The sequence below is a fragment of the Tribolium castaneum genome, chromosome 4, assembly GCF_031307605.1.
Source record: "Tribolium castaneum strain GA2 chromosome 4, icTriCast1.1, whole genome shotgun sequence".
Taxonomy (NCBI): domain Eukaryota; kingdom Metazoa; phylum Arthropoda; class Insecta; order Coleoptera; family Tenebrionidae; genus Tribolium; species Tribolium castaneum.
In genome coordinates, this window is record NC_087397.1 from 4,010,235 (window position 1) to 4,036,624 (window position 26,390).

Here is a 26,390-nt window from a genome sequence, read left to right on the forward strand (position 1 = left end):
GTGATCGCACCCTAATGTACTGTAAACTCACCTTAAAAATGCAACAAAAGCGTCGTGTCGCTAAACGCCGATTTGGACCGCAGATCTGTCGCTTCCCCTCGTTTGATTAACTTGGGGCGTTAAAATAATAGCACAGATCATAGACACATATGTGTAGAATGTCTGCGAGGGCAACAAATCCAATAAAAATGAATATTAGCATAATGGTAGTCGGTGCCCCTTGTGGGTGGAGCAGCGTGTCACCAGCTCGCGCTTTCGAGCCATAAATAAAGCGACCAGTCGGAGCATATTGAGGTTGCATTGATATGTATCAGTGCTGGTTTTATTGCAAGTGTAATCCCGCTATCATGGCCCGATCAGCATAATAATAGTTTAAATGCCACCCCGGAACATCTGCGTATCCATGCGACGATTTCACCACTCAAACGGGGGTGAGAGTAGTTGCGCATTTATTTTTTCTAATTAAACTAAGTGACTAACTGAGGATTAGTGAAGGAACAATCAGCTAAATCACTGGGCTGACGAACTCGAAATTTTCTCCATTTTCGAAATTTTTTGAAAAAGCTTGTTTTTACTTTTCCATGTAGTATTTTGTCACTTACCTGTTAAATTAAATTGCCAGTTGTGATCTAGAGATAGTTGTTTATGGGTATTTTGGAATGAAACTCAGAGGTAAGTATGGATTAATTTATTGTGACTAGATGATTGAAAATGTTCGAACAGTTACAAACGATATGCACAGAGTATAATTGTGGGAGATAGGTACAATAGTTTTGTGGGATATCACTATACAATCTATTCAAATATCTTACAAACAAGTAAGTACTGAAACAATTCTCATTCATTCGATTATTCACGCACGCGACTATATTACATTGCACTTTGCAGCCTTTGTACTGATGGCCTACAAAAAGGGCCACCGCCAATCTCATCTATTTTCTTTGAATAAAGAATAATAAAACAAGTAAATCTTTGGGAATCATTTGGCACAATCGTAAAATATATTTGGCTAGAACTTCGTACTACATCATTGCTAATGCAATACTCACCTAAACTATAACATTCTTTTATAACAAAAATCTTACATCATCACTTGTAATTAATTGAGCAGAAAACATTCATTTTGAACGGCGAATTCTAATTAAACTAAATTAAATGTATGGCACGTGTAAGTCGGGGGGTTTATTTTACATGGCGATAATTCACAATTAATTAAAAACTCAGGTAAGGGGCTGGATAATTTATGTTATTAATTACTAGACACTACGTTATTTTTAATCGTTTTTGGAAACGCGCCCCAAATCATTAATCATCATCTACTTTACAAATCGACATCAAAACTAGATTTTTTATTATTTACAAATTTTGATACAACACGTAGACCAGATATTGCTGTGTGAAGTCGAACCAATCGATTACCGTTCCTCTTCATCTGCCACTTCAATTAATTATCTGCATTATACATAAACTATAAATAAATAATAATCAAATGATTTTATCTGGGCCAAAGCAAAAACAGACAACTACTGTTTTGTTTTACTGCAGACTAGACAATTAATTATTGTGACAAATGGAAAGGGAAAGGGTGGAATGACATATTTTGTTAGGCGCAATTAATAACGGGGTTGCCAATTTTTCAAAACGCATTCCATTTAAAAATCATCTCAAAAATTTTATTCCGATTTATTTCTACTAGCCAAGTACATTATTTTGAACTCATTTTCAGAGCTTGAAGTTTTTTTGTACTGAAGCAATCAACAATTCGTTTTAATTATAATAAATGATTGATCTTGAAACTGAAAAAAAATGTTTTGGCCCGGATTTAGAATATTCTAAATAAATAGTTAATGTAACTACTCGTAATAATAAAGTAGGAGCAGTAAATATTTCTTGTAGGGATTGCTTTGCTAAAAATCGAGGTAAATATTCTAAGAAGTATTTTTGCTATTAAAATACTACATTTATTTTTATGTTTATTAAAACCAAAGAGAATCTTTGTACTTGGTAATTTCATCATAACAAATAGTATTGGTTTTTGACCAAGAAAGAAAAATGGACTCGAAAGTAAGGAGATAAAATTATTCCAAGCTGAAAATTAAATGATTCTGTTCTTTACTTTGGTGTAAAGTTATACTTTATTTAATAAAATTACCAAAATGATCTCATTTTTGTGAGGCAGCTGAATGCTTTACTGCAGAAAGGAGTTATGTACATTATAAAAAAATAAAAAATAAATTTTTCTACAATGATTGGTAACAAAAACCTTGTTGATTAACAATTTTCTAACTGCAGTATAACAATAAAATACTTATAAAAAAAACTCGTTATTTATAGTAACAAACACAAAAATTCGAATGGTCTAACTTGTAGTTTAAACGAACTGAAAACGAGGTACAGCGGCATTAAAAATATTTTAAAAGAGCAAAAGAAAAAAATTTTTAAAGCTTAAAGATCGTAAAGATAATTAACAAACTGAAGAACCAACGAACCACTGGTCTTTCATATTTAGTGAAGAACTTCTCAGTTAGTTTTCAAGAAATCGGTCTTTTTTGGTACTTAAATATTCAAAGCAAATTTTTCACATTTGCACTCATTTGAAAATTTTAATTTGATTCATTGTATCGCGCTTTATTAAATTGCTGCCTCGTTTAAAACAATATGTTCTGAATTAATTGCGCCTTAGCAAATTAGCGAATTCTTTGGCGAAATATCCGCGTAATGGAATCCGCCTGCCATTTTACCCCCTTATCATTCGCAAACACCTAACTTCGTGTTTGTTTAACCGTACTTATCTTATCAATCGTCTTGGTCTTCGTGTTTTAATTGGGCCACCAAGGCCAGATCGTGCTCTCAGCCAGGCCTCTCACCCACCCCTATCCCGCTTCCCGCATACTGGCACGCTGACAGCCCTGCCGAAGACGACCTCACCGGACTAACACTCGAATACCCCACAAAGCCAGTGTGCTGCTTCGCCTTGAGCCTCAGCGATGCTATGCTGGAGGACATGGCGCTGCAGGGCTCCGTCGCAGCCCTGTGGTGGTACATGGAGTAGGGGTTGGCGGGGGTGGTGTAGGGGCACGGCTGGGGGGCCACGGCCGTCGGAGTGCTGGTCAGCCCCGAGCTCATGCCGCCGGGGAGCATGGTGCCCGCCGCCCCCGACATGGAGGCCGCCGCCACCGACGTGGCGGCGTTGAAGCAGTTCACGGGGCTCTGGTGGTGGTTGGGCGGCACCACCGACCAGAAGGGCTTGGTGCCGAGGGGGCTGGGCACCTTCGTCGCCCAGTTGTTGTAGCTGTAGGAGGAGTAGAGGGTGTCGGTGTCGCCGAAAGTGGGCATCAAGCCGTTGAATTGCGTCCCGAAGCCAGTTTTGAACTCGGCGGCGGCGTTCATTGCGTTCATGGCGTTGCGTTCGCGTTTCCGCCACTTGGCGCGGCGGTTTTTGAACCACACCTGAAGCAAAAAGGGAAAAATGCAGAGAAAGGAATAACGTTTTCGATAAAATCAATATTATTGTTGCGAAATTAATAAATCGTCCACAATCTTGAAAAATTTAACAAATTTTAGTGGTGAACAAAAGTGGATTAAGAACTTGGCGAAACTGTCAGAAACGTGTTGAAAACATAGGCATAGGGGCCACATTAGAGACAATAAATAAATAAATAGCCATTTATTTTCCAACAGACACTTGCCCAATTACGCGAAAAGTAAAGAAAATAAAAAATTAACATTAAATACTAAACGTGGAAACAACTAAGAACAATACTAAATTCTTATTAAAATAAGAAGTCCCGACGACTTAACTAGTGGGTTCGTTCCATTTGGTGCACAAGTTGCGACGAGCAACTGGATACCAAAAAAAAATTTTTGCGGTACAGGACAATCAGTTTTATTATTTACAAAGTTAGAGAAAAAATTAATAACAAACAAAATACGTCTCGTGTTTATGAATGAATTTTAAAATAACTCTTTGTGGGTACAGACCAATGCAAAAGAAACAAATATACTTTAAAAACTTTCTCTTTATGGACTCTACATTGGTTACAGTTTGGAAACCAAATTAAGCACCCATACTCTAAAAAATAGCGAAAAAAGTCCTTCTAAGTTGAAAAGTATGGGCTTTAAGTGTTATTCGATTTTTTTGGGGATTTCTTGCGTAGTTTTTCGTCGCTTTTGGGGCATTTTGGGTGAGTTTGAGCTGATACAATAATATATTATTTCATGCATTAGTTCGCCTAAAAACATTTTGTAAACATTCAAATAGAGTAATGACTTGTCAGCTACTTGTCTTAGAACGTTTTATAGAAAACTTTTGGACATTAACAATATTAATAATAATAACTATAAAAAAATAACTCCAAAATCCTAAAACAAATAGGTCTTTTAACTTTTCTGAAAAAAAACAACCTGGAGTGTTATAATAAAAATATTAAACACTTATGCATTGATTGCAAGAAACATTATTTAATAACAATACAAAACCTTTACGAAAAATCAAAGCAAACTTAATTTTAATTGCAAATTTTTGTTTTCGTTGACAACACAATAAAACCTTTGGCAATTCCTTTAGATTTTACTACACTGTCAGTAAAATTACAATACCAGTGTTAATTACAATCGCTTGAAGTTGTTATAAGTACTCGTTCTTTATACAGTTTAAGCATCGGTACAATATGGACTACATTTTGCTACAAACATTTTTTAATTTTTTTTAAGAAAAAAAATTAATTACTTGGTTTTAACTGAAAACGCTTTAGATATTCGATTCCACATACTCAGCATTTTGACTCCGGGGTGACAAAAGGTGATTTATTATTTGAAAAGGTCCGCCCAGGAGCGCTAAACTGAGTTTCTAAATAGCATAATAACTCGAAAACTATCGTTCCTAGGTAGTTCTAGGTAACAATGCTTGACATGTTCAAATTTTTTCGAAAATTATTCGTCAATTTCTGGACATTCTGGGCTCACAAAAGCCAATATTGTACGGTGTAATAAAAATAAACACCGTTTTATGAATATGGGTTTAAATATATTTATTTTTAAGTTGAAATGATTCTTTAAAAAGTTTTGAGTAATTAATCTTTTAATAGTATGTCTCTGAGAAAATATTTGGGTTTTTGCTTACACTATTTATTAAATTCGAGGTAAATCTCGTGGTGCTTAACAACATGAAAACACAGTATGAACCGGTAAATCACAAATTTGTAGAAAAAATCCAAAACTGCACGTAGTTTTCAACTTTTTTACACCAAATTTTCGTGGCTGGATTTGCCACCTGGTAATCATAAGTGAATTAGCGACTTATTCTTGTGAGCACCACTCCCCTTGTTTCCGTTTTAAATTGATTTGAATTTCCGTGTCGTGATTTAATAACTCTGAAGCGTTTGCACTATTCCGGCGTCGTTGACAGAAGCAATAAAGGAAACAATAACATAGTGTGGCAAGGGGGTTATAATTGAACAATCACACGGAGGCCTGATTAACAAGTCATATGAATGAGCTCACACCGGGGGGTGCACATATATTGCGACTCCCTGTGGCGAGCAATAACTGGCGTACTGCGACGAGGTGGACACCGTGGACGGGGCGGAAGCCCGCTCGCATGCATTACGCCGTTTATACAGTCGTTTGGCTTAGTTTACCTCGTAAATCACTTTTCATGCTGATTTACCACTGCTGTCAAGAGGGAAACACTATTACGTATAGGTTTAATTAATGTTTGCTGCATCGGACAGTTATAAAAAATGTTACTCCACACAATACTATTTTTTCAAACTTGTTACACCGAAAACAAAAATTGGGAAATATGTAATTGTGATTAGCTCTCCCTCATTGCCTTGTTTCCAAGGATGGTGTAATCGGCGGAATCCGCCCCCGTGTCGTTTTTTCGTGCACCGGAGCCGGTTGATATAAATGGCTCGAGACCGAGCTCTCTTTGTTTTGGAGATATATGAATCCAGCTCGGTAAATTGGTCCTTATAAAACTCGCAAGCATTCTCGTCGTCATCTTCTGTTACGCCTGTCTTCCATCTGCAGCATCGCGTCTCCCCCGGGGGGTAAAAAGCCGCCCCCGAACCGTGGCCAACGACCCATCTAATTGCGGCGGCTGGAATGAAGATCGACGAGGGGTGCGATTGGCCGCGACGGCGCGAAGTTATGTTGGGGGAAGCGTTGGAACGGATCCGAACAATGCGAAGGGGCCGTTTCTCTTATTTCACTCACGGAAACGGAAAATACTGCGCCCCTATTTACGTGGAAATTATTTCAGAACGATTCTTCTCGACCGGAAACTGCTCCGGGAGCGGGAGTTTTTTTAATAAACTGCTCGATTGCGTCCGAAATGAGAAATTGCTTAAACGGGAAACTTTAATTAAAATATTTCGCTGCGGTGATTGAGCCGAGGGGCGCAAATTCACAAACTTCCAACAATGCCACACCTGAAAAATTAATCGGAACCCCTTTTCTCTCTTCCAATTATGGAACAAGCATCTTGCTCAAAGAACTAACTTGGAACAATAAAAACTAATTCACTTTTTTCGATTGCATTCAATAAAACTTGAAGGATCTTGAGTAAACTACAGTGGCCGTTTTGGTCGGTTAATTGGTTATACTGAAGAATTATCTGATTTTTAGTGTTTGAATTATTGAGAAAAATCAAAATTTTGTCATCTTTGTTGTTTTTTTAAACGAAAACCAAAAGAACTAGACCTTTTTTTCTCTATTTAACAAGACAAGTGCCATCTCAAAAAACTGGAAGACCTACTGACTGCGCCAATTAGGTACATTGTAAAAACAATGGTGCAAGTGACTGACAATATTGAAGAAAAATTAAAAAAACCTTTCCTGTTTTGTTTAAAGATTCGTAAATGGTCATTGCGGTGAATAAATTTGTGTGCGATGGGCTGAATTTTTGGTGGGACAAGTCCCGTGAATGCGTGCCATTTCGCGAAACAATTCCATATCGGCATAAAGTATACGTGGCAAGTAACCGCACTTCATTAAAAATAAATTCCAGTGAAGAGCGCGCGGCCGTTAACGGAGGCCCCGGATCTGCGAGGATTTCCCGGATCTAGCGAGCAACGCCGGAGTCTGGCGCGTTCAGCTCTTAGATGTGCTCCACTAATATGCTTAGCGTTTCTTCCAACAAATCAGCCGTAATGCAATCTCATACAAAAATTTATTTATAGCGGCCGTAAATGGCCCAGTAAAAGTGAAATACGGCTCCTCGCCAACAACCACACTGAACAACATGCTCGTCCTCGACAAATGTCTTAATTTATATTCGGTTAAGTCCAGTTCAGCGCCCGTTCAATCAGAGGGAGCATGACCAAATGGCGAATAAATGGTCAATCCACCCTTGATTGCCTGGCACGATACATTTTCATCGGAATCTAGTCTCGTTCCGAATGCGTGGGGTGGAAGAAGAACGACGTATGGGGGTCGTGGGGTCGCGGGTAGATGAGGCGTGAGAATATGTGGCACAGCTAATGCGATTAACATGGTATGAAATGTGAGGAGGGCCTCAGACGCGTGCCGTCCTGCTTATTAAACTCGAATTTGACAGAGTTACGCTTGATAAAAGATTTTTTTCACTAATGGAGTTGTTACTGAGGAAAATTGCTTTCTCATGAATTTTACAATTGACTCCGACGTATTAAATAAAGCTATCGCTGAGCCCGAACCCACCTACGCATAGCAAGAACTTTTTGCGGAGCCAAATCAAATGTCAGATCTTTATTCGTTTCAGCTCGGGAACGAATTACAAATACTCTCTGACTAGTAAATGTTAAAAAAAAATAAAAAATAGCAATAGTAAAGTAATATTACATAACAATTTAAACTTTATAAGTGCTTAGTGCAATGTTGGTTAACAACGCGGGCACGCGGGCACGCGGGCAGTGGAAGAAGGTTGTTAAGCAGGCGTGGAGTAATTGATCCATTTGTTGTGTATATTAAGCCGTATGTAAATGTGTAGCTGGAGGTAGATATTCATGTTTATCTTTCGATTTACCGTATTCGATTTGACAGGTATCAAAAGCATTATTCAAATATGTAACGTAGCATTAGAGCAACAATACCAGGATTTTGGCTAACCACAGATCATTGCAGATTCTGTTGTCATTATACGCTTTGGAAGGTGATCTATACTCCCAAAACAGTCGTTTCAATTTTTCCGAATTCATCAATAACCCGTACAATGCATCATGCAGAATTATAAATGGAAGGATTGAAAACTGAAAAGCCCGCCCTAGTGCTAATCGCTTCAAATAAAGGAACCTTGTTCGTGCTTTTTATCCGTTGAATAATGATACGGTTATTCCTCAAGAAGCCGTTCTGTTTATTCAGGTACTTAAGAAGCGGCAGATTAAAAAGAACGAACAAGATGAAACATATGTAAACACGTGTTAAGTAGATAAGTGGTGGTGAGCACCCTTAATGTTGATACAATATCTCAAAGATAACGCCGACATTGGGGTGGTTTCGATGAATGAGGGAAAATATTATTGCAGACATGAAATTACACCGAACGGGAAATTTATCATTTGCAGGGATTGCACCTATTTTATACAACTACAATGCAGATAGCCAGGAATTTGCGCACAGTCCGATGTAAGCTTGAAAAGCTCCCAAATGACCATCATCTTTTCGGTCGACCGGTGCAGATCCACTGGCCATCTGATTTATGACCACCCACTTCAAGTTTAGTTTTACATGCTCAGGCCGAAGGAGCCGACCGACGATATATTTCTACTTTTTCATCATAGTTTTTAATACGATTTTTGCGAAAAGTGCTGGTTTCGGCCAAGCTAGCTGCACATCTAAAGACATCTAAGGGACCTTGCTTTTTCTGGTCGTTAAAATTTGATCTTTTTCATAGTTTTCGAGTTTTTAATACTACGACGATTTTTTTGGTCACTTTCGGAAAATAAGTTCACAGCTTATTAAAAGGAAAACAGTGATGGTTTAAAAACCATTGAATTAGAAGTAATTTTTTAAACATAAGCTTTAATATGAGATTGTAAGGAAGAGAACCTTCACATAAACCTTGAGAATAGTCTTCAGAAATATAAAAAAATTGGAATAAAAGTTTGCATGACTCACGAACTGAAGGAATTTTCAAAAAATTGTATTCTTCAAAAATTTTTTTATTTCGTAAATATATAATTTAGGGAAAACACGTTTGGTTTCATATTCTTTTTTGTAATAAACTTGTATCTTTTATTACTTTTACTTTTATTTCCACTTGCGTTACATCAAAAACTATATTGTTTAAACCATTAACACTTACCTTTTTGTGACTTGAAAACTCCTAATGACAAGCTATTATCTTGCGGACATTTTTTTTTAAATTGCGGGAAGTACAAGGATGGTATCTATATTTTATTTTCGTTATTCTAAATATCAGGTCTTACAATTTTCTAGATAAATTCAAAAAAGTTTTCGTGTTATAAGCAAGATACTCACTAAAAATAATTGCAATTTTTGCAATTTCTGGCATTAATTCAACAAAATTGGGGTTTAAAATATAAAATTAATGCTTTTCTGCATAAATAGGACGTTTCTTTAAAAAAAAACACCATTTTCGTCCAATAATAACTTTAATCGACCGAAATATGCTAAATACTACAAGCTTAGAACTTCTCAAAATTAACCCAAGTTTATAGTTAAAAATCGATCGATATATGGTACTAGTTAACAAAATAAGACCACTTACTGAAAATGCTAGAGAGACCGTTAATTAAGTCAAAATTTTCGTTAAAAATCTGCGTAAACAACAAAATTGGAGGCTAGTTTTTCCAGAAGTTAACCAGTTTTTAATAATAATGTTTTCAAAATTTTATAACGTTTTGAACCGATTTCTGTCTCAACTCAAAAAATAATAACAATTAAAAAAATAAATCAAACTGGAAGAATCACGGAAACCGCTGTTTTTTATTCGTTTTAGTAAATAACTATCTTTACATAACAAGTATAGGAGGTAAGGAGATTAAATGTTGTAACAATATTAAAATATGGAAGAATAAAAGAACAAGAAACCGTATTTTCACTTTTGTTCTCTAGATTTGGCACCTTTAGTATTTTCAGCTACTACCTAAGTTTAAACCCCTTTGTAAATGAAAGACCTTTGAAACAAATAATTGGCTAAACATAGTCACAACACAGTCTTGAAAAAAATAAATGAATTTCTGTTCAAATGGGTGAGTATATCACGCTACCACCAAAATGATGATTAAATGAAGAAAAAGTTTAATGAAATAATTTTTGGGACAATTGATTTATTAGTCAAAGAAACCGTTCCTAAATCTTGTTTAATATCTTAATTAGTAAATCGGCCACGAGCTCTGCGGGGTTGAGAACTGCGTATTGATCCAGAAGTTTGTAGATACCCTGCCATTTCGGTTCAGAGATTTAGTGTGGAGCACAACAACATTGTGTTTATTTACTCTATGATTAAGCAATTGTATTGATGAGATTCGTTTAGTGGTAATTAACCACTGAAGCAAAACCATCCCTTTTTTATTGAATAATTTTAACCAATCATTGGTCGCGCAGAATCGATTCGTTAATTTTGCATGGCCATACGTTATCTCTGGCATAGTGGATCATAAATCAAGGAAGCGTGTTATAACAGTGAGTTGGTTTAAGCTGATATGCATTTCCCATTTTGGTGAAGTCGGTGCGAGAACAGAGGGACAGAGGCAATAGTTCATAGCAAGTATTCATGGCAGTCCGCGATGGCGATCGCGCTAATCCGCGGCAGATTTATGGTGTTAATCATGCAAGGATTACCGAACCGCTCAGGCTTTGTGTACCTGGCTAGTTGACCCCACTGAGTTATGGCCACTATATCACTCAACTGCCTAAACGTACTTCTCATTAATAAACTCCTATCAACTGCGCTGCCACTGCAATTACGTGCAGGAAATGCAAGTGCTGGGATTAGACGTCTTCTGACGACGGCTGCCAGGAGATGCGAAACAGAAAACTACCACCAAGGAAATTTTTTACAATCTCCAAAATTTCTCTCGAAATTTTTTCACAAAATGAGTTCTATTCTAGATTTTCACCAAATGTACATGTATTTTATATTAATTCGTATTTTAAAAATCACATGGAATTAATAGTACTTTTCAAAAAACACAATAAGTACTGTAGAAAACCTCGTATTACGATTTTTTTTAAGAAATGTAGTGGTACTGGGGTGCTGATCACCATTTCTGACCAAACCGCCCATCACAATTATGATTCATTGTCACAACCCCGCCCCTCGCTCCTGCTTCTGTTCCATGTTTACAGTCAAGTGCCCACACACAAATCCCTTGGTCACATCTGTTTTCTTTATCAAAATTTCCACTTACCCTCACTCTCGCTTCGGTCAAATTCGTCCACATCGCAATCTCTTCTCTGGTACTCATGTCCGGATACCGATTCCGGGCAAAAGTCGCTTCCAGCTCTTGCAGCTGCTGACTAGTGAAGTGTGTTCTTTGCCTCCGCTGCCGTTTCGTTTTCTTGTCATTTTTCCCATCGTCGCCATCCGTCGAATCCACACCTACCCCCGACTCTGTTTTGATGGGGTCGGACAACGATCTGCTGCCTGAAAAAAAAGTCAAAAATGCCAATTTGGTGGTGCACTAAGACTTAATCCTCGCGCTGATGCATGCAGGAAAGACAAGCTTAGCTATTTCGGGATGTGCTTTAAATAATTACTGACATTAGAGGATTAAGCAAACTTTCGTAGAGTGGAACTAATTGAGAAGTAAAACTGTCAACCCCACGGTTCAATTGTGAAGAAGTTTGATGTTTGCATTGTGGGGTTTAGTCCACTGCTTGTGGAGTGTGGTGTATTGAAAACTCATTTAAAATTGAGCGTCGGAGTCTAGTGCTGTTTTAAATTTTAATCGAGCCGGCACTTGATTCCCGTTTAATGAATTTTCCAACCTTTTTTAAGCCAGATCAGTAATTACAATTTATAAAATACGTGATCTGTAACTCATAAAATAAAGCGTAATCCCTTCTTACTTAGCTTAAATAAACCTAAAAATTGAAGGGCTCAAGTTTAAAAATAAAGGGAAAAATATCCGCAGCGTAATACAGCTATCTGAAACGGTTCCTGTTTGAGAAGCTGATTAAAAATTCAGCCGCTAAGCCTCGGAAAGTGCCAGAAAACCTGATCGAAAGATTTTGCAATTATTTTTGCTTCTTTTCGTGCAGAGCGCGAATCGGAAAAGCGCCATTACATTTAATTCAATTTTTATCGCCTGCATCGGCAAATTTGTTTAACGAAAGTGCAGATTTTTCGAGTCGAACGTTATGGACTCCTAAACAGAATATCTAGTGTTAAAATTGTTTGGTTTGTACGTCAATGTTTGAGATAAGATGAAAATGGAACTACAGATAGTAAAAAATACACTTTCTTTGAGTTCGCACCGCCTCTATCAATCATTTTCGAATTGACAGCTTTGCGATTGGCGTTTGCCGACATCTTCACCTGTCAAATATACTACAGTCGACCAGTAATTTCATAAAATACCGGCCCCTCGCCACCAATCGAGATAAATGAGTGAGCGGATTCAGAGGTTTTGAAATTAAGTTAATAAAGATATCTGATGGCTGATATTGTTTTCCCTGATAACACGAATCGCTGAAGTAGTGATAAAAGCTTTATTCAACGAAACCGTTACGTTGGGACAAAGTCATTACTTATCGTGATAAAATTCAGAAAAATTGTGTAGGTATTTCAATTTTTAAACATCATATGTGCTGGATGTTCGAGGAGAAGTGAAACAAAAATAAATTTTGCCGTAGAGTAATTTTATTGTAGCAGACGCGGCCGAGTGAAATATCTTACTTTCTATTTACAAAATAATACAGCGAATAAACCTGATTTACACTGGAGCACATGTTTTCCTAATAAATTTCCAGTAATTACACCTAAGCTCCCGGATTCAAAAATAATCTTTGTTTATAGAAGCATTGCGGTTAAATGAGACGATTCGACAGCCATTTCCCCTTTTTATGTGAACTTCATATTTATTAAGTCTGGGAATTTATCGCAAGAACAATTTATTGGAAAAAATAGAGTGAAAAATTACCTTTCCGGTCTCTCGTTCGACTGTTCCTCGCGGCGGTGGGAAAAGGCAGTTGAGGGTGGTCCATGGTAGATCCTGACATTCCGGAATGGGCGTCGCGGAAATCTCCGGTCTCGGCCCAAACTGCAATGTAATAGCACGTTGCTCGCTGTTTGCACAAGAACTTAAACGGAAACCCATCACAAGAAGTCGGAAACTTTTTAGACATATGATGTTTAAAAATGTTTCGTTCCCTTTTAATTGGCAAAAGATGAGCAACAAGCACACATATTTGAGATGCCGATCTGCTGACTAAACGCAATAATATCAGCGAAAGCTATCAATTCATATCAAACAGAAGGGAAACAGACACTTTACAAATCGATTGTAACGGAAACATGTTTTTCGGAAAAATTCAAATTTTGTTGAAAATATTTCATGTCAGCCGTCCTCCCACACTAATTGGTGTTAACCACCCTGTCATCAGACGAGGCTTTTTCTTAAATGTTCTAAAGTTAACACATGTTGGAAGAAGATACATCGACTACCTTCTGTTTACTGACGGTTTTACGAGCTTGATTTACGGCAAAGACACAAATAGCTGGCTGATAACCACAATTTTCGACACATTTTTTTATTTTACTCGAATTCCACTCTAATTTCGGAGATATGTCACGTTAATCGATTTATAAACGTCTCAATCGCCACTTTGTGAAAAGGATTTATCAACGCTGTTTCCATTTAATGAAATTATTAATTAGTGGAACGAATCTGTACGTCGTGAAATCGGCCTAATGATAAATTGTATGTAAAGTGGCGTTTATAGTAAGCTAAAACAATCAAGAGTTAATCATGCGTTAATCCACACATATAGCTTGGATTCTGTAAGTAAATAAAGTTAAACATCGGTATAATAAGCAAACAATTTACTTTTGTCAATCAATCGGCTACTTTTTTTTCTGATACCACAAAGTGTAACAAAAGGCATTACAACAATTCTTGGTTATTGTTTTATCTGGGCGCCGTATAAATAGATTGTTGAAACTAATGTCGCCAAGACGTAAATATTTATACACTTACGTGTGTTTTCTTAAATATTGTAGAGTGAAATTTTGGGTGAGGATGCAATTGAATAAATAAGGTAAAAACTAAGGAAAAATAACTAGTAAGTGTTGAGCTTAGACCAAACAACACACAGGTCTTATTGGCCATCAGCTTGTTTTTCCAAAATAATTTTCAATTGTAATAATGAAAACTCTCCGACAAGACTGTGCTTTTTGGGAAAGAAGGTATTTTACATAAAAGACTAACATGTAGCAACTACTAAAATAAAAAGTAGGTAATTTTACAATCGGTAGAATTTTTGGGAACAAATAAACTAACAACAAATAATGTTAACATAATTATACCCCACTTTAAAATCTTTTAATAATCTTTTAAATACTACAGTACGTAGACAAATAGGTACCACTGGCACTATTGTATTTTCAATATATTTTATTCAATTTTGGAACATACATACCACTCATAATTTTTTTACTTTTCGAAAATTGTTAAAGGGTACAAGTACGGTTTACCTTACTTTTGTATTCTAATTTTTGCGATTTTCTGGATAAATTCTACAAAATCGCTTCAAAAAACTGAATTAAAAAAATTCGAAGATGGTGCTTTTTAAGACCTACATTCCTAATTAAAGGAATGTCCAAGTAAATAGGGTTAACATTTTATACTCATCTTTTTATCTTCGGAAAAACATGTCTTGTTAATTTTTCCTAATTTCAGGATTTTTATGAAATAATAGTTTTTTAGAAAAATTAAATCGTGACTTTGCAAAATTTGCTTGTTTTTTTCAACTTTTCGGTACCACCACCAAAAGTTTGTACCGAGATTAGAGTATTAAAATTTCAAATATTATATAATTTTTTAAAAGCGCGTAGGTCCAAAGTGCATGACAATATTTGACAATAATGTCTCATAATTATCTCGTTATTGTTTAAATTAAGGCAATAAACTGAATAAATAGAAGAAACGAGCTGACAAAAATTAGGTTGTTAAGTAAATTATTCAAATAACAATATTTGGTATGTAGACATTTCAGTGCCTTTACAATGTTTAGTTAAAAGAACAAACAGCTAGTATTTGAAGACAAAGTGTTTCACAAAATTTACGTGAAGCAAATAATCCGAACAATACTCGTAGTCGTGTGCAGAGTGTAAATATATTTTTATAAAAATTTAAATAAATAAAATTATCACGAGACGCGCGACTTGTTTTCCGTATAACTGTAAAAGTAATTGTTAGCTGAGGCAAATAAAACTTTAAGAACCATCAAAACCGCTCGAGAAGCGAACTAATTTTTGTAAAACAATGCCCCGCACTTGCCCCACAGCGTTCATTGGCTCCAGATTTGCGTATAAATAAACACCGGTAATGGTAGTTAATTTTCCGATAAAATAATCTTGTATATTTTGTATGGAATTGTCACAAAGTGTACGGTAAACAGCGGTAATCTTGTTATAATCCCGAGATCCCGCTTCAGAAGTGTTAGTTTATGGGCGTGCCACCTGGCGGTCTAATATGTGACTGATAAATGACTTCCTAAAATCCGAAAGGAAGGCCAGATTAAGGGCTTAGTGGACGTGTCGCGAGACTGACGGCGGGAATCAACCCCCTTGTCTCCTCCATCCCTATTCCTGCAGCAATCAACCCCAGGAACGGTGTCAGGTGTGCCGCCGCCGTCTGTAAAACGTGACGTTATTAGTGTTTTAAAACCCCGCGTGTGAGTGTTTAACAGTCCCGGAAAAAACGGAGACGGCGGGACGGTCTTGGATTTTTGATATTTCTAAAGAAAAGTAGAAAAACCACAAACGGAATTAAAGAAACTGAAGAGAATTGAATAACTAAAAGTGTTTGGTCAAAGATACAATCTATTTTTTGATTTTTTTTTAATCATCTTTTTACAACCATAAATTTCTAAGTATTTTTCATAATTATATCTAATTATTATAATTCATTAGCAATCTAATAATAAGAAAAAAATTCGAAAAAACAACAAAACACATGAGTAAAAAACATATAAGAATATAAAAATATAAGAAAAATGTAAAATGTTAAAACGGCAGTTTCTGGATGGTTTTTGTGATAATTTATGACTGAAAGCTGCGGCAGTGCTGCAGTTTTGCGTGGGCCATTACCTTGCCCTCTGACTAAACAATGGGTATTAATTTCTAATACTATATTGATGATAAGTGAGGGTTCTTCTGGCAGCTAATTCATGCGTGTTACACACAAAACATTCAATACTCTGATGGCTCTTTTATAAGTGTGGTCGATCAATCAAGTCGTGCGCGTATTTGAGTCCTGAAAACCGATGACGAATGATGCGTTTGCCTGTACTTAGGGGAAGCTGGGTATAATAGCGCCAGCGAGTTGGAATAATTCGCTAATCTACCGCGAGGTGGGGACCGTTGTCATAACCGCACACATCGACACTTGTTCAAATTCTCATGCACTTCTTCATTTATCGATCCGAAAATTTTCAACAAAAATATTTGGGCAATGCAAGCAGGAAAAATAAATCAAAAGCGCTTTCTTAAAACAGACTGATCCTGGATAATCTTCGATGCGCTATCAAGTTTTATACCATAATTCCCAAGCATAATTTTAATGATCCCTTTAATCCAAAGTATTACACTTGTAAGCTCAATCTAAGAGGAATTAATGCTTGGCAAATTTCTTGTCACGCCTTCAAAACATTGTCATCTTGCAACTTCGGATAGGTAAATGGAAGCGGTCTGTTGACTTTTGCGAAGGCCTTTCCCCTACGCCTTCTGTTTGTTTTTTCAACTACTGAAACTTCAGACAACACCATCATACGCAGGATTTGAAAGCAGAAAAATTATTTGTTTATTACTTTAGCAAATTTTTTCACTGTTAAAGAGCTTAATTCTCGCTTTGAAAGCGTGAAATTAAATAAAAGCATTTGAAAAAAAGGTGTTTCTCAAAATTTATTAGATATCTGGAGCGCCCTTTATCTGTTTGTGTCATCATATATAAAACACTTGTAACAAGATATTTCCTGGTCCTGTGGGATTACTGAACACAAATTTATCTCACATGGTAATTTATCATGCAAAACATGGCCAAGCCCAATTAATACTGTCTTGAGAAAAAGTATCAAATTTCGCACATAAGGCGTGTCCTGAGCCAATGTCACGCTCCATCTAAGACACTTTACAGTGAAATCAAATTTTACAAATTGAGAACATGTGTCTAAAGCTTTTTATTGCCCTAAATTACCAGCGTCTACCTTTTTATTGATAAATAAAGAAAGTACGTAATAAAGATTATAGCAACACCATTATGATGGTTTTATCACAGTTTGGCGTCAAAACTTCGTAATTACGAGTGCGTTGAAGGAAATTGTTTGTCAACAAAGCAAACCATTAATTTTCCCTCAAAACCTAGGGAAATAGTTACCGTCGGTCAACCCTTCCTGCTTCCTGTTAAATAAGTCACATCTGTCGATACTTTTGAATAGAACAATCAGAAGGGGTGAACCTGACTTCGGGGAAGCTGCGCGATTAATCCCCTATTAACTAAGTTGCGTTTTTATTGTGACGCCTGCTCGAAGGCTGTTATCGCATCCGAATGTGGCCAAACAAATAAATTACTTAGCTTAGTTCCATTAAAAACGAGTTTACTTGTGACTACAAAAGGACCTCTCCAGGGATAAGGAAGTAAGGATTATCCTGGCTAACCCGGCCATATGCGAGTGAATTTGGAATGGTATTACCATCCCGCGATAAAGCAAGGGTTGCTCAGGCAGAGGCGAACGCCGTGCCGTGTTCGTTTAGCATCTCTTTTCGTCCTGCGAAATGGCACACATGAGAAAAAAGGAAGGTGGGTCTAGCCCGCAAACTGGCAAGGAGGCAAACGATGTCTTTTGTAACCTCGGTTTATGTTCCCTCAGAGGTAATTACTAATTTGGTCGAGGGAGGAGTGCGGCGAACGCGGGAGATGGGGTTGGGTTTATTACAAGAAAATCAAAACTTGTCTTTCTTGTAATTATAAAGAAGGAAACCAAACATTTCAGGGCACAACGTTTATTGGGATAATTAATTATGTGGGATAACTTCGTTTTTCGTAAACTACAAATCACGATGACCAACAAACTGTTTTTTCTTACACAGATTATGCAGAACACAGTGGGGAAACTAGCTCCTAATTTTGTTGGGCACATAAAAATCTAATTTCAGGAATAAATAATCAAATCTTTTTTCCTTAAAAACTTAAAGAAAATTAATAAACTGGGCAAAAAAGCAGATATATAAATTTTTAAAAAATCTGCAGAAGCTTAAAAAATATTATCATATTATGCGTTTTCTATGAAACTTTTTACCAGTTGTACCAGTTTTGTACTTATTCACCTAATGTAACAAAATACTACAATTTTTATCAAAAAAATTAATTCTCGAAGTTTATATGGACATTGCTATTTCTGATACGCTTCTTATTACTTACAAATTACTTACAAATTAATCAGAGCCCAAAGTTAAGTCTTTTGTTTGTCACTGAGTTACAAAAAAATTTAAATGATCTTCGAGTTTAATGCGAATCTGAATTTGATTCAAAATAATTGTTATTGGTTTTAATGGAAACCAACAAGTTTTCTGAATCTGATGGGTTTTTCGAAAAAAACGAACGTCATGATGTTTTAAAAGATAACAGACACAACACAACACATGTATTCTTTGATAGGCGTATGCAATTGGAGAGGACATAATAGTAAAATAAGAAGAAATTTCTAGAAATATACCTACGTATTTTCCCGAATTATTATTATTTAATAAGCAAAATCCTTTACAAAAATTTGAAAAATATTTTGGCAAGCAATTACTTTTATAATTTAGAATTATTTTCAAACTATTTCTCGTTGGAAATTATATTTGAAATTTCGAGATCCAGTTTTGATTGAGAGAGAATTTTTTAAATTTTTGGTACCATTAGATAGGAATTAAAAAACTCAAGATTTTTTTTCAACAAAGTTTTATGTACCCTTTTTTGTCTCTACAGAACAATAATCAAAAGCAAAAATATCAGGTGGTCAACTGGCAGATTTTTACTTGTTGACACTTTACCTACCTACTGCAGTCGGTTTTATTTACTTTTTTTTATTTCACTTACAACCAATTCTTTGAGAAATAAATATGGAAGAGATGTAATTTTCTGAATTAAATCCAAAGTTTGTCAAAAAAAAACAATTCCGTAAATAGGTTGCTATTTACAAAAAAAAAAAGATTTAAACAAAAACGCTTTCTCTTTACAAATATTTTTGTATAAAAGTGTATAAAAATTATTACACATACATAAGAAAATAGTTTAAGAAAATAGTTATAGAAAGACGCATGTGGATTTTTTCAAAATTTTCTACAACTTCTTATAATAAATATTATTTAATTAATAACTAATAATTAGATAGTTAACTATTAGACGAGTGATTTAGAAATATCTTCAGAGATGTCTAAATTCTTTATTCCCAATGATTTAACAAAGTATGAAGTCAACAAATTTCTGTGAAGATGAATTTAATTAAAACGAACAAAGTTTTGGGATTGTTGTAGAAATGTCGATACAAATTTTAGATAAAATGCATTTAGATAAGGTTTCTAGCGCCTATCTGCAAACTGATAAGATTTATAGCTATGGTAGAGTTGTTGGAATACAACTAATCTTTAATATTTGCATAATACAATTGCCACGCAATAATTCTAATAAACTGGCTTTTCAACAGTTTTCCAAGACATTCTGAATTTTTTCTTCTGTTTTACGCGCCTACCCTTTTAATATTGCCACAAGTGCACAAGGCCTTATTATTGTTAAGAAAACGTACACTTGAACAGAATTTATTGCCCCATCCAAGTCAAATTTTGCTTAAATACAGAAGAAGCTATTAGCAGTTCTCTAAATATCATTCAGTGTAGCAGATTCGATTTTATCTTTGATACGTGTTTGATTAGAGCAGTTTTGCTCTAATAAATTCCAATGTAAAGATTTTGTTGATTTTAAAGGAATGAATCGGTAAACATGTAATAGATGAAGAGGCGAAGGTGTCTGATTCATTAACTAGGGGCTTACCGGTAATACCGGATGATCCGGGTATCGAGGTAATGGCCACCTAATGCGAATTATAAAGGCGGCCGTCGCCAAACGACGACGGCGCAAGTTCGCCTTGTTGCTGCCACCGGCACCATTTTCCAGCCGGCGGCGGCAGCGCCAAACAGATCCGATCTTTCTTCAAAAACTACCAACTCAAAACAAATTTTCCAGACTTCTAGTCATAAAAACACGCTCAACTTTTACGGATCAACGGGTCAGAAAGCCTTACTTTGTATGGATAACTGCTGGCGAGTACGTCAGTGTTTTATGGTATGCACTTAGCACTAAAGAAAAATATCACCGCTTCTGTTGGCCATAAAATTTATTGCTCGATAAAATTTAATCTCGCGGGTAATTGATAAATTATTTATCGATAATTAGAATCCATAAATTTGAGCAAGACACAGAAAATGAAGATAACACTCCAAGCACCCCACACTTGTTCGAACTCACCACGTTTCAGCTTCTCCAAGGGCTCGTGGTGGAGGGACGGCGTGTGGGGCACCACTCCGTGGTGGTGCGGCGGCTCGTGCGAGGTGACGTGGTGGCCCAGCACGGAGGCCGAAGCCCCGCTCATGATTCCGGTGATCGCTGAGCTCACCGAAACGGCCGAGCTGACGGAGTCGTGCAGGTGGTGGACCCCGTGCATGTCGGAGTTCGCCGAGGATGTTGTCACGCCCGTCACTAGGTCTTGGAGGCACAATGCGGGATCAGACAGCGATTCCATCCGCTCCATTTGAGTTATTACAGGATTTAAGTTGGAATGCACGCGCGCGCGATCAAATTATTTTTTCGAGGGTTTACTGCACGACGTCTAGGTCGATAACATCGCCGCTGATGTGTGCCACCTACGGAAAAGAAGGATTTTATTCTACGGGCCTGAGCCAGCACTTGATGCTATTTTTTTCACCACACAATAAATTAACGGGAAAATGGTTTGATTTCTCAGTTCTGGCTCAAAATTACGAACAGTCGTATAAAGTAACTCATACCCTTTTTTATGTAGTGTTCATATTTTGAAAATTTTGAGTCAAAAAAAGACTCAAGACTCTAGACCCTAAAAAAATTACTGTTATTACACATTTAGTTGCCACCGCTTTTATATTATAGTAATGTAAAGCCATTTCAGTATTAAAAAAATACACAGATTTTTTTTATAATGGAAAAACGGAAAAACAAATATTTTGCAATACACATTTGCATAGCCAGATTGTTCAAAATGGTAGAAAAATATATTGTCGTATAAATCTAGCTAATCTTCTGTGTTCTAACAGTGAGCTTTTTTATAGACAGTCTTACGCACATCTCGTGTTTAAACACACAAATATAAAATATGGTACGGCGCAAGATAAATGTTGAACATTGAAGGAAGAATTCGTCCAAAAGATCACGTTTCTTGTTACCAATATCAGGTGTGAAAGTGATAGGAAGTGTTGATTTAAAGATCAAGATATTATGGTTGGAAATATTTGGAATGTTTCGAATTTCCTTTGTTGCAATTTTCATTTACCTTAGTCACACGTATCTTTGTGCGATTTCGCGGCGTCAGCGTCACTTTTCGGCAAAAATCCTGAAATTAATGCCCGCAAATCCCGCTAAAGATGCACAAATCAGTTACAAAATCACTCAGTGCCGGGATCACTTAAAAGATCGTAAGTAAATCCAGGTGCGACGTGAACAAAGACCAAAAGTCGGTTAAGTCCATGAAAAAAGGTACGGAGCTTAAAAACAGCTTTGGCCAGGTTTAGACCGGATCAAGTGAGCGTCGCGACGGAGTCGGCATCGGTCTGAGAGCTTTGCGGCTACTAAGCCCGTGCTTTTCATCCCCTCTCTCGCCGCCACCCCACTAATTTGATACGACAAGCTCCAATCACTTGACGGTATTTATTTCGTCATTAACGGCCGTAATTGACCGGAGGACAACGCTACTGAAATATTATTGTTATTAACTGGAGTCGGCCCGACTTAAGGCTCCGGGTTTAAGCTTAAGGCGGAAGATTTGCTCGCGAGCGGACTGATCGACCCGGATTCCTGGACTTACCGTTTGCTTTTCTACATATCCCCACGGTTTTACAGCTTGGCCAGCGGTTTAACAACATGATACACGGTTCAACAGCCACCCACTCAATGTAAACGACATTTGATCAATTTTAAATAGTGTGGCCTTTTGGCAAAAAATATCCAAAAGTTTCGTAAAACTTTTGATTGAACAGATGACAAGTTAGACAAAGAAATTCAATTTTTTTGCGAAAATTAAGCTAAAATTGAACTATAAAAAACAAATATTAAAAGTATTTCAAAAACTAATAATCGCTCAGAGATCGGCGTTCACTTGTAAATATTTTACAGTTTTCCATGTGCCTGTGAATTTATTTGGAATTGTTCTACAATTTTTTAATAACTGTTTGTGTAACAAGCTAGAGAGAAAAGAAAGCACGACGCGAGGCTTTTCTCCAGTGTTATACATATGATTTTTTCGACGATTTTATCAAAAAATATCGTTTTCCAGCTTCCAAATATTGCATAAAAGTATCTACGTTATTTGGATGGTGAAAAACAATATTTTTTTAATAGAGCCTTCGAAAACTAACATTTCTTATAAAAAAAGAACTCAAAACAATGGTTGCTAGATCCAAAATTACTTTTGTTTGGATTTATTTCTTTTAGTTAATTGTAATTTAGGGCTAGCGTCTACTTTTATTCAAAAATGTTTTACTACATAATTTTTAAGCATTGTTTGTTTTAAAGTAATATAAAAATAAAATATTTTGTACAACAAATTAATAGTAATTAATTAATTAATTTTGATCATAAAAAATTGAAGAAAAAAATATTATTATTGTTGATTACATTGCGAATATTTGTAGTACTGTCGTGTCTTTTTAAAGGCATCTGAATTTAAACTTAGAGAATAAGTTAAATTTTATTTTTGTGGCTGATAAAATAAATATGTAGGTACTCTGAATTGAGAAAAAAAATCAATCAAACAAAAATAAATGGGATTACCTACTTCAGAGGATTTTTACAAATAGACATATTTATACAGCATCCGTTTTCAAACTTTAAAATAATGATTGTTTCGGAAGAAACGATTTATTTTTGTTGATTAACTAGAGTTCAGAAATTTAGAGAGAATAGGTGGCACTTAATCAATTTTTACTTCTAAATTGTAATGACTAAATAAATAAAAGACCAAAGATATAAATTGTTTCTAAGAAAAGATTTCGCTAAAATTGGTGACTTTGTGATAAAAAATTCTAGAAATAGTTTTCTGAGTGTTTTAGCATCAATTCCAAGCATCATTGAATATTAAATTTAAGTTTTATATTAACTTAACTGGTGTTGGTGTAGTATTGGTGAACATACGAGTAAAAAAACATCAATGGATACTTTGTATAAACTCTAAATTGATTCTTTCACATGTTTGTTGCTAAAAATATTACATTTAAAAGTATTGAGAAGATGATAAGTAAATGATTAACCGATGACTGGAAAAAATATTGTGCCGATTTTTTATAATTAACAATAAGATTTGGAAAAATAGAACAAGCAACACAGTATAAATAATTTTTATATACAAGTTTCTAAATTGTTTTTAAATATATACAAAACTTGAAAAACACTACTAAATGGTTATAAATTATAATTTTGTCATACGATCTAGCTGTACTACTCAAATAGATAGGTAAGTATGAATTTACAATTTCTGAATAAAAAGCAACAGCAAATGCTTTAAATTTTTCGACTGAAAAATTTTCCTTGAAGGATTTTTATTTGACAATAAGAAAAAAAAACATAATTCGTTAGGTTTTGTTTTAATTTCCATTACCTAAAACTACTATGCGTAGTTCTACGGTAGCTAAAGCTATTACTTTACAGTTACTATTTACAAATTAGAAAATCAAATAATTTTTGCGTAGTACCAACAAAAATTTAGAAAAATAAAGTTGTAGTTATATTTGGTCACTGCAGTCTTTCAGGAGCTTTGGTGAAAAACGCGCGGTGTCCGACGGAAAATTTCAGAGGAACAAACTCTGGAATTGGCTTAATTTTTGCGGGTAAATTACTACTGAAATGTAAAAATTTATGAAAGTCACTTCCTTTGAAGTAGTCGCTTTATGACAGGAGCCGGGATGTTGCGCATGCAGTGTAAATATTGTCCTTATTTTGGAATAAGATGAATTGTTAATTAGATAATGTTATATACTGCCCTTGCGATAATGTGTGATGAATTGTGTTTAATGTGGCCTGACTTTTGAGAAGTGAAGCTGGAAAAGTGTTAAAATCGTAGACGCACCTGTTAGAATCCTCGTGCGATGTCCAGGACGAAATCGTCGAATCACAAATCTATCACAGTCCTTTCAGCACTCCCGAAAATCTCAATAAAACACCGGAAAAACATAAATAAATCCGCGATCATCCACTCGAAAATCCTTGTCATGAAACCGTTTGTCCGCGCCGTTAATATCTTACAAATCACTGCCACTGCAAATGCAGGGCGGTTTTCACGAAATCCTATGAAAGTATTAAAAAGTCTTAAGCGCTTAGCGGCCGTACAGATATCGGGTTAGGACTTGATACTGCAAAGTCTCTGTAATCTGGGCCACTTCCCAACGCGGTTTAACCATAAGTCGTCTACTCTATATATCATCATAGGGCTACCTATGAACCTCTGCCGAATGCCAGCCTGATCGGCAATATTCGGGCATTTCCACTTGTGTCGTCTCTGTCACACAACGCGGAAAATCCCCTAACTCTGTCTCTTTCCGCCGCTTATCTGAAACGATACTGAAAGTTTGGAAGCTCGGTCACGCCCCCGCTTGTAATTCAAAGAGCATGCGTGCATATGTCATGTTTTCAGAGCGGTTTTCTCACTCTGACACACTGAAACCCTTACGCTCTGTCCTTTTCTAGTTATTGATAGGGGGCGTGGCCACGAAAGGCGCTAAGTCAAGACAATCACTCCGGCCACTGGAAAAGCTCGTATGTGTATTGATATAGGATTATTTTTGTTTATTCGTAATTTATGATTTCTTAATTTTAATTTCGTGCAGTGATTTATGACATGACTTTTCCAAACGCGGAGACAATCTTTTCATGTCATAAAATGAACAAGTTTTTTTTAATTATTCCTAACGTGAACTGCATTTTCACAATGAGATGACAGATTTTTGACAAACTTTTATACAAGATGATAAATATTTATATTATATTTGCGGAGAGAACAATTGTTACTCTAGTTTATTCTATTAACACGTAGAAATAGTAAATTAAAGTATGTATTCTGGAAGTTTGAACTTGTCTGAAAGGACAAGTGCGTGATGTAAAGATATATGTGTAAAATGTTGTAAATTTATTTTATTCAATTAATTTTACAAATCCCAACATATTGATTTGGAGGGTTAACAACTTTTTTCTCTCTAACTTGCAGTTTTGCTATGGAAAAAATGTATTCTACACGACGATAAAGATTGTTTATCTACTAATAACTTCGTCACTTCTGAACTTAAACCTTTCACTAAGATAAACAATGTCTTTATCGTCTTGTATATATTAGGTTTATAAAAGTACTATTTTTTTATATTAACTACGTTTAACAATAAATTTATTTTTAAATTCGTATTGTATTTTGTTGTAACAAAAATGCTTAAAAACGTAGGTACCAAAAAAAATTTATAAAACAGGTCACTATTTCTTTAAAGCACACTATCAACAAATCGTTTCAAGATTGATAAATGTGATAACCGTATGTTTAACGACAATTTTGAGAACAATGAGACCAAAAAGTCATTGCAAAAAAATCTTTATTTAATATTTGTTTAAAAGACAAACTTTTTGACTCGCCCGGCGCATCCACCATTTTTGCATTCTTTTAAAACTAGACTTTGCAACGTTAGGAAAATGAAAACAAAATGACTGCAAGTTATATTTTAAGCTTTAACGATGATTTTTTGTGAATATTGATTTAAAATTTATTTTTTGTTTCTTATTTTTGTTACATTTTCAGGAGATGAAATAAGTGTACAGACAGTTTTTAAGGAATATGTTCTTGTAAAAACTTTTTAAAAGAGCTATGAGTAGGTAACCTTTGTTTAAAAATTACTTTTTAATTACCGAATCTGATTATTATAACAAAAGTTAGAAGTCAGTAGATAAATATTAATC

The 26,390-nt window shown here is 35.6% G+C and overlaps 1 protein-coding gene across 4 annotated transcripts; it reads right to left on the reverse strand.

The window, feature by feature from the left end:
- Nucleotides 1-673: 673 nt before the first annotated feature.
- On the reverse strand, nucleotides 674-24,903 carry Ptx1. Of its 4 annotated transcripts, none has more exons than XM_008203316.3 (5): nucleotides 24,523-24,900; nucleotides 20,682-21,073; nucleotides 13,092-13,211; nucleotides 11,358-11,593; nucleotides 674-3,450 (listed from the first exon to the last, which is right to left on the reverse strand). In XM_008203316.3, exons 2-5 carry the CDS (start codon nucleotides 20,959-20,961, stop codon nucleotides 2,851-2,853), a joined length of 1,236 nt encoding a protein of 411 aa, XP_008201538.1. In that variant the 5' UTR covers nucleotides 20,962-21,073; nucleotides 24,523-24,900; the 3' UTR covers nucleotides 674-2,850. The 4 variants fall into 4 exon arrangements, with proteins under 4 accessions (XP_008201538.1, XP_008201537.1, XP_015840861.1 ...); XM_008203315.3 differs by having other exon boundaries at nucleotides 20,679-21,073; XM_015985375.2 differs by lacking the exon at nucleotides 24,523-24,900 and adding an exon at nucleotides 21,736-21,997 and having other exon boundaries at nucleotides 20,679-21,073.
- Between the last annotated feature and the right edge of the window lie 1,487 nt (nucleotides 24,904-26,390).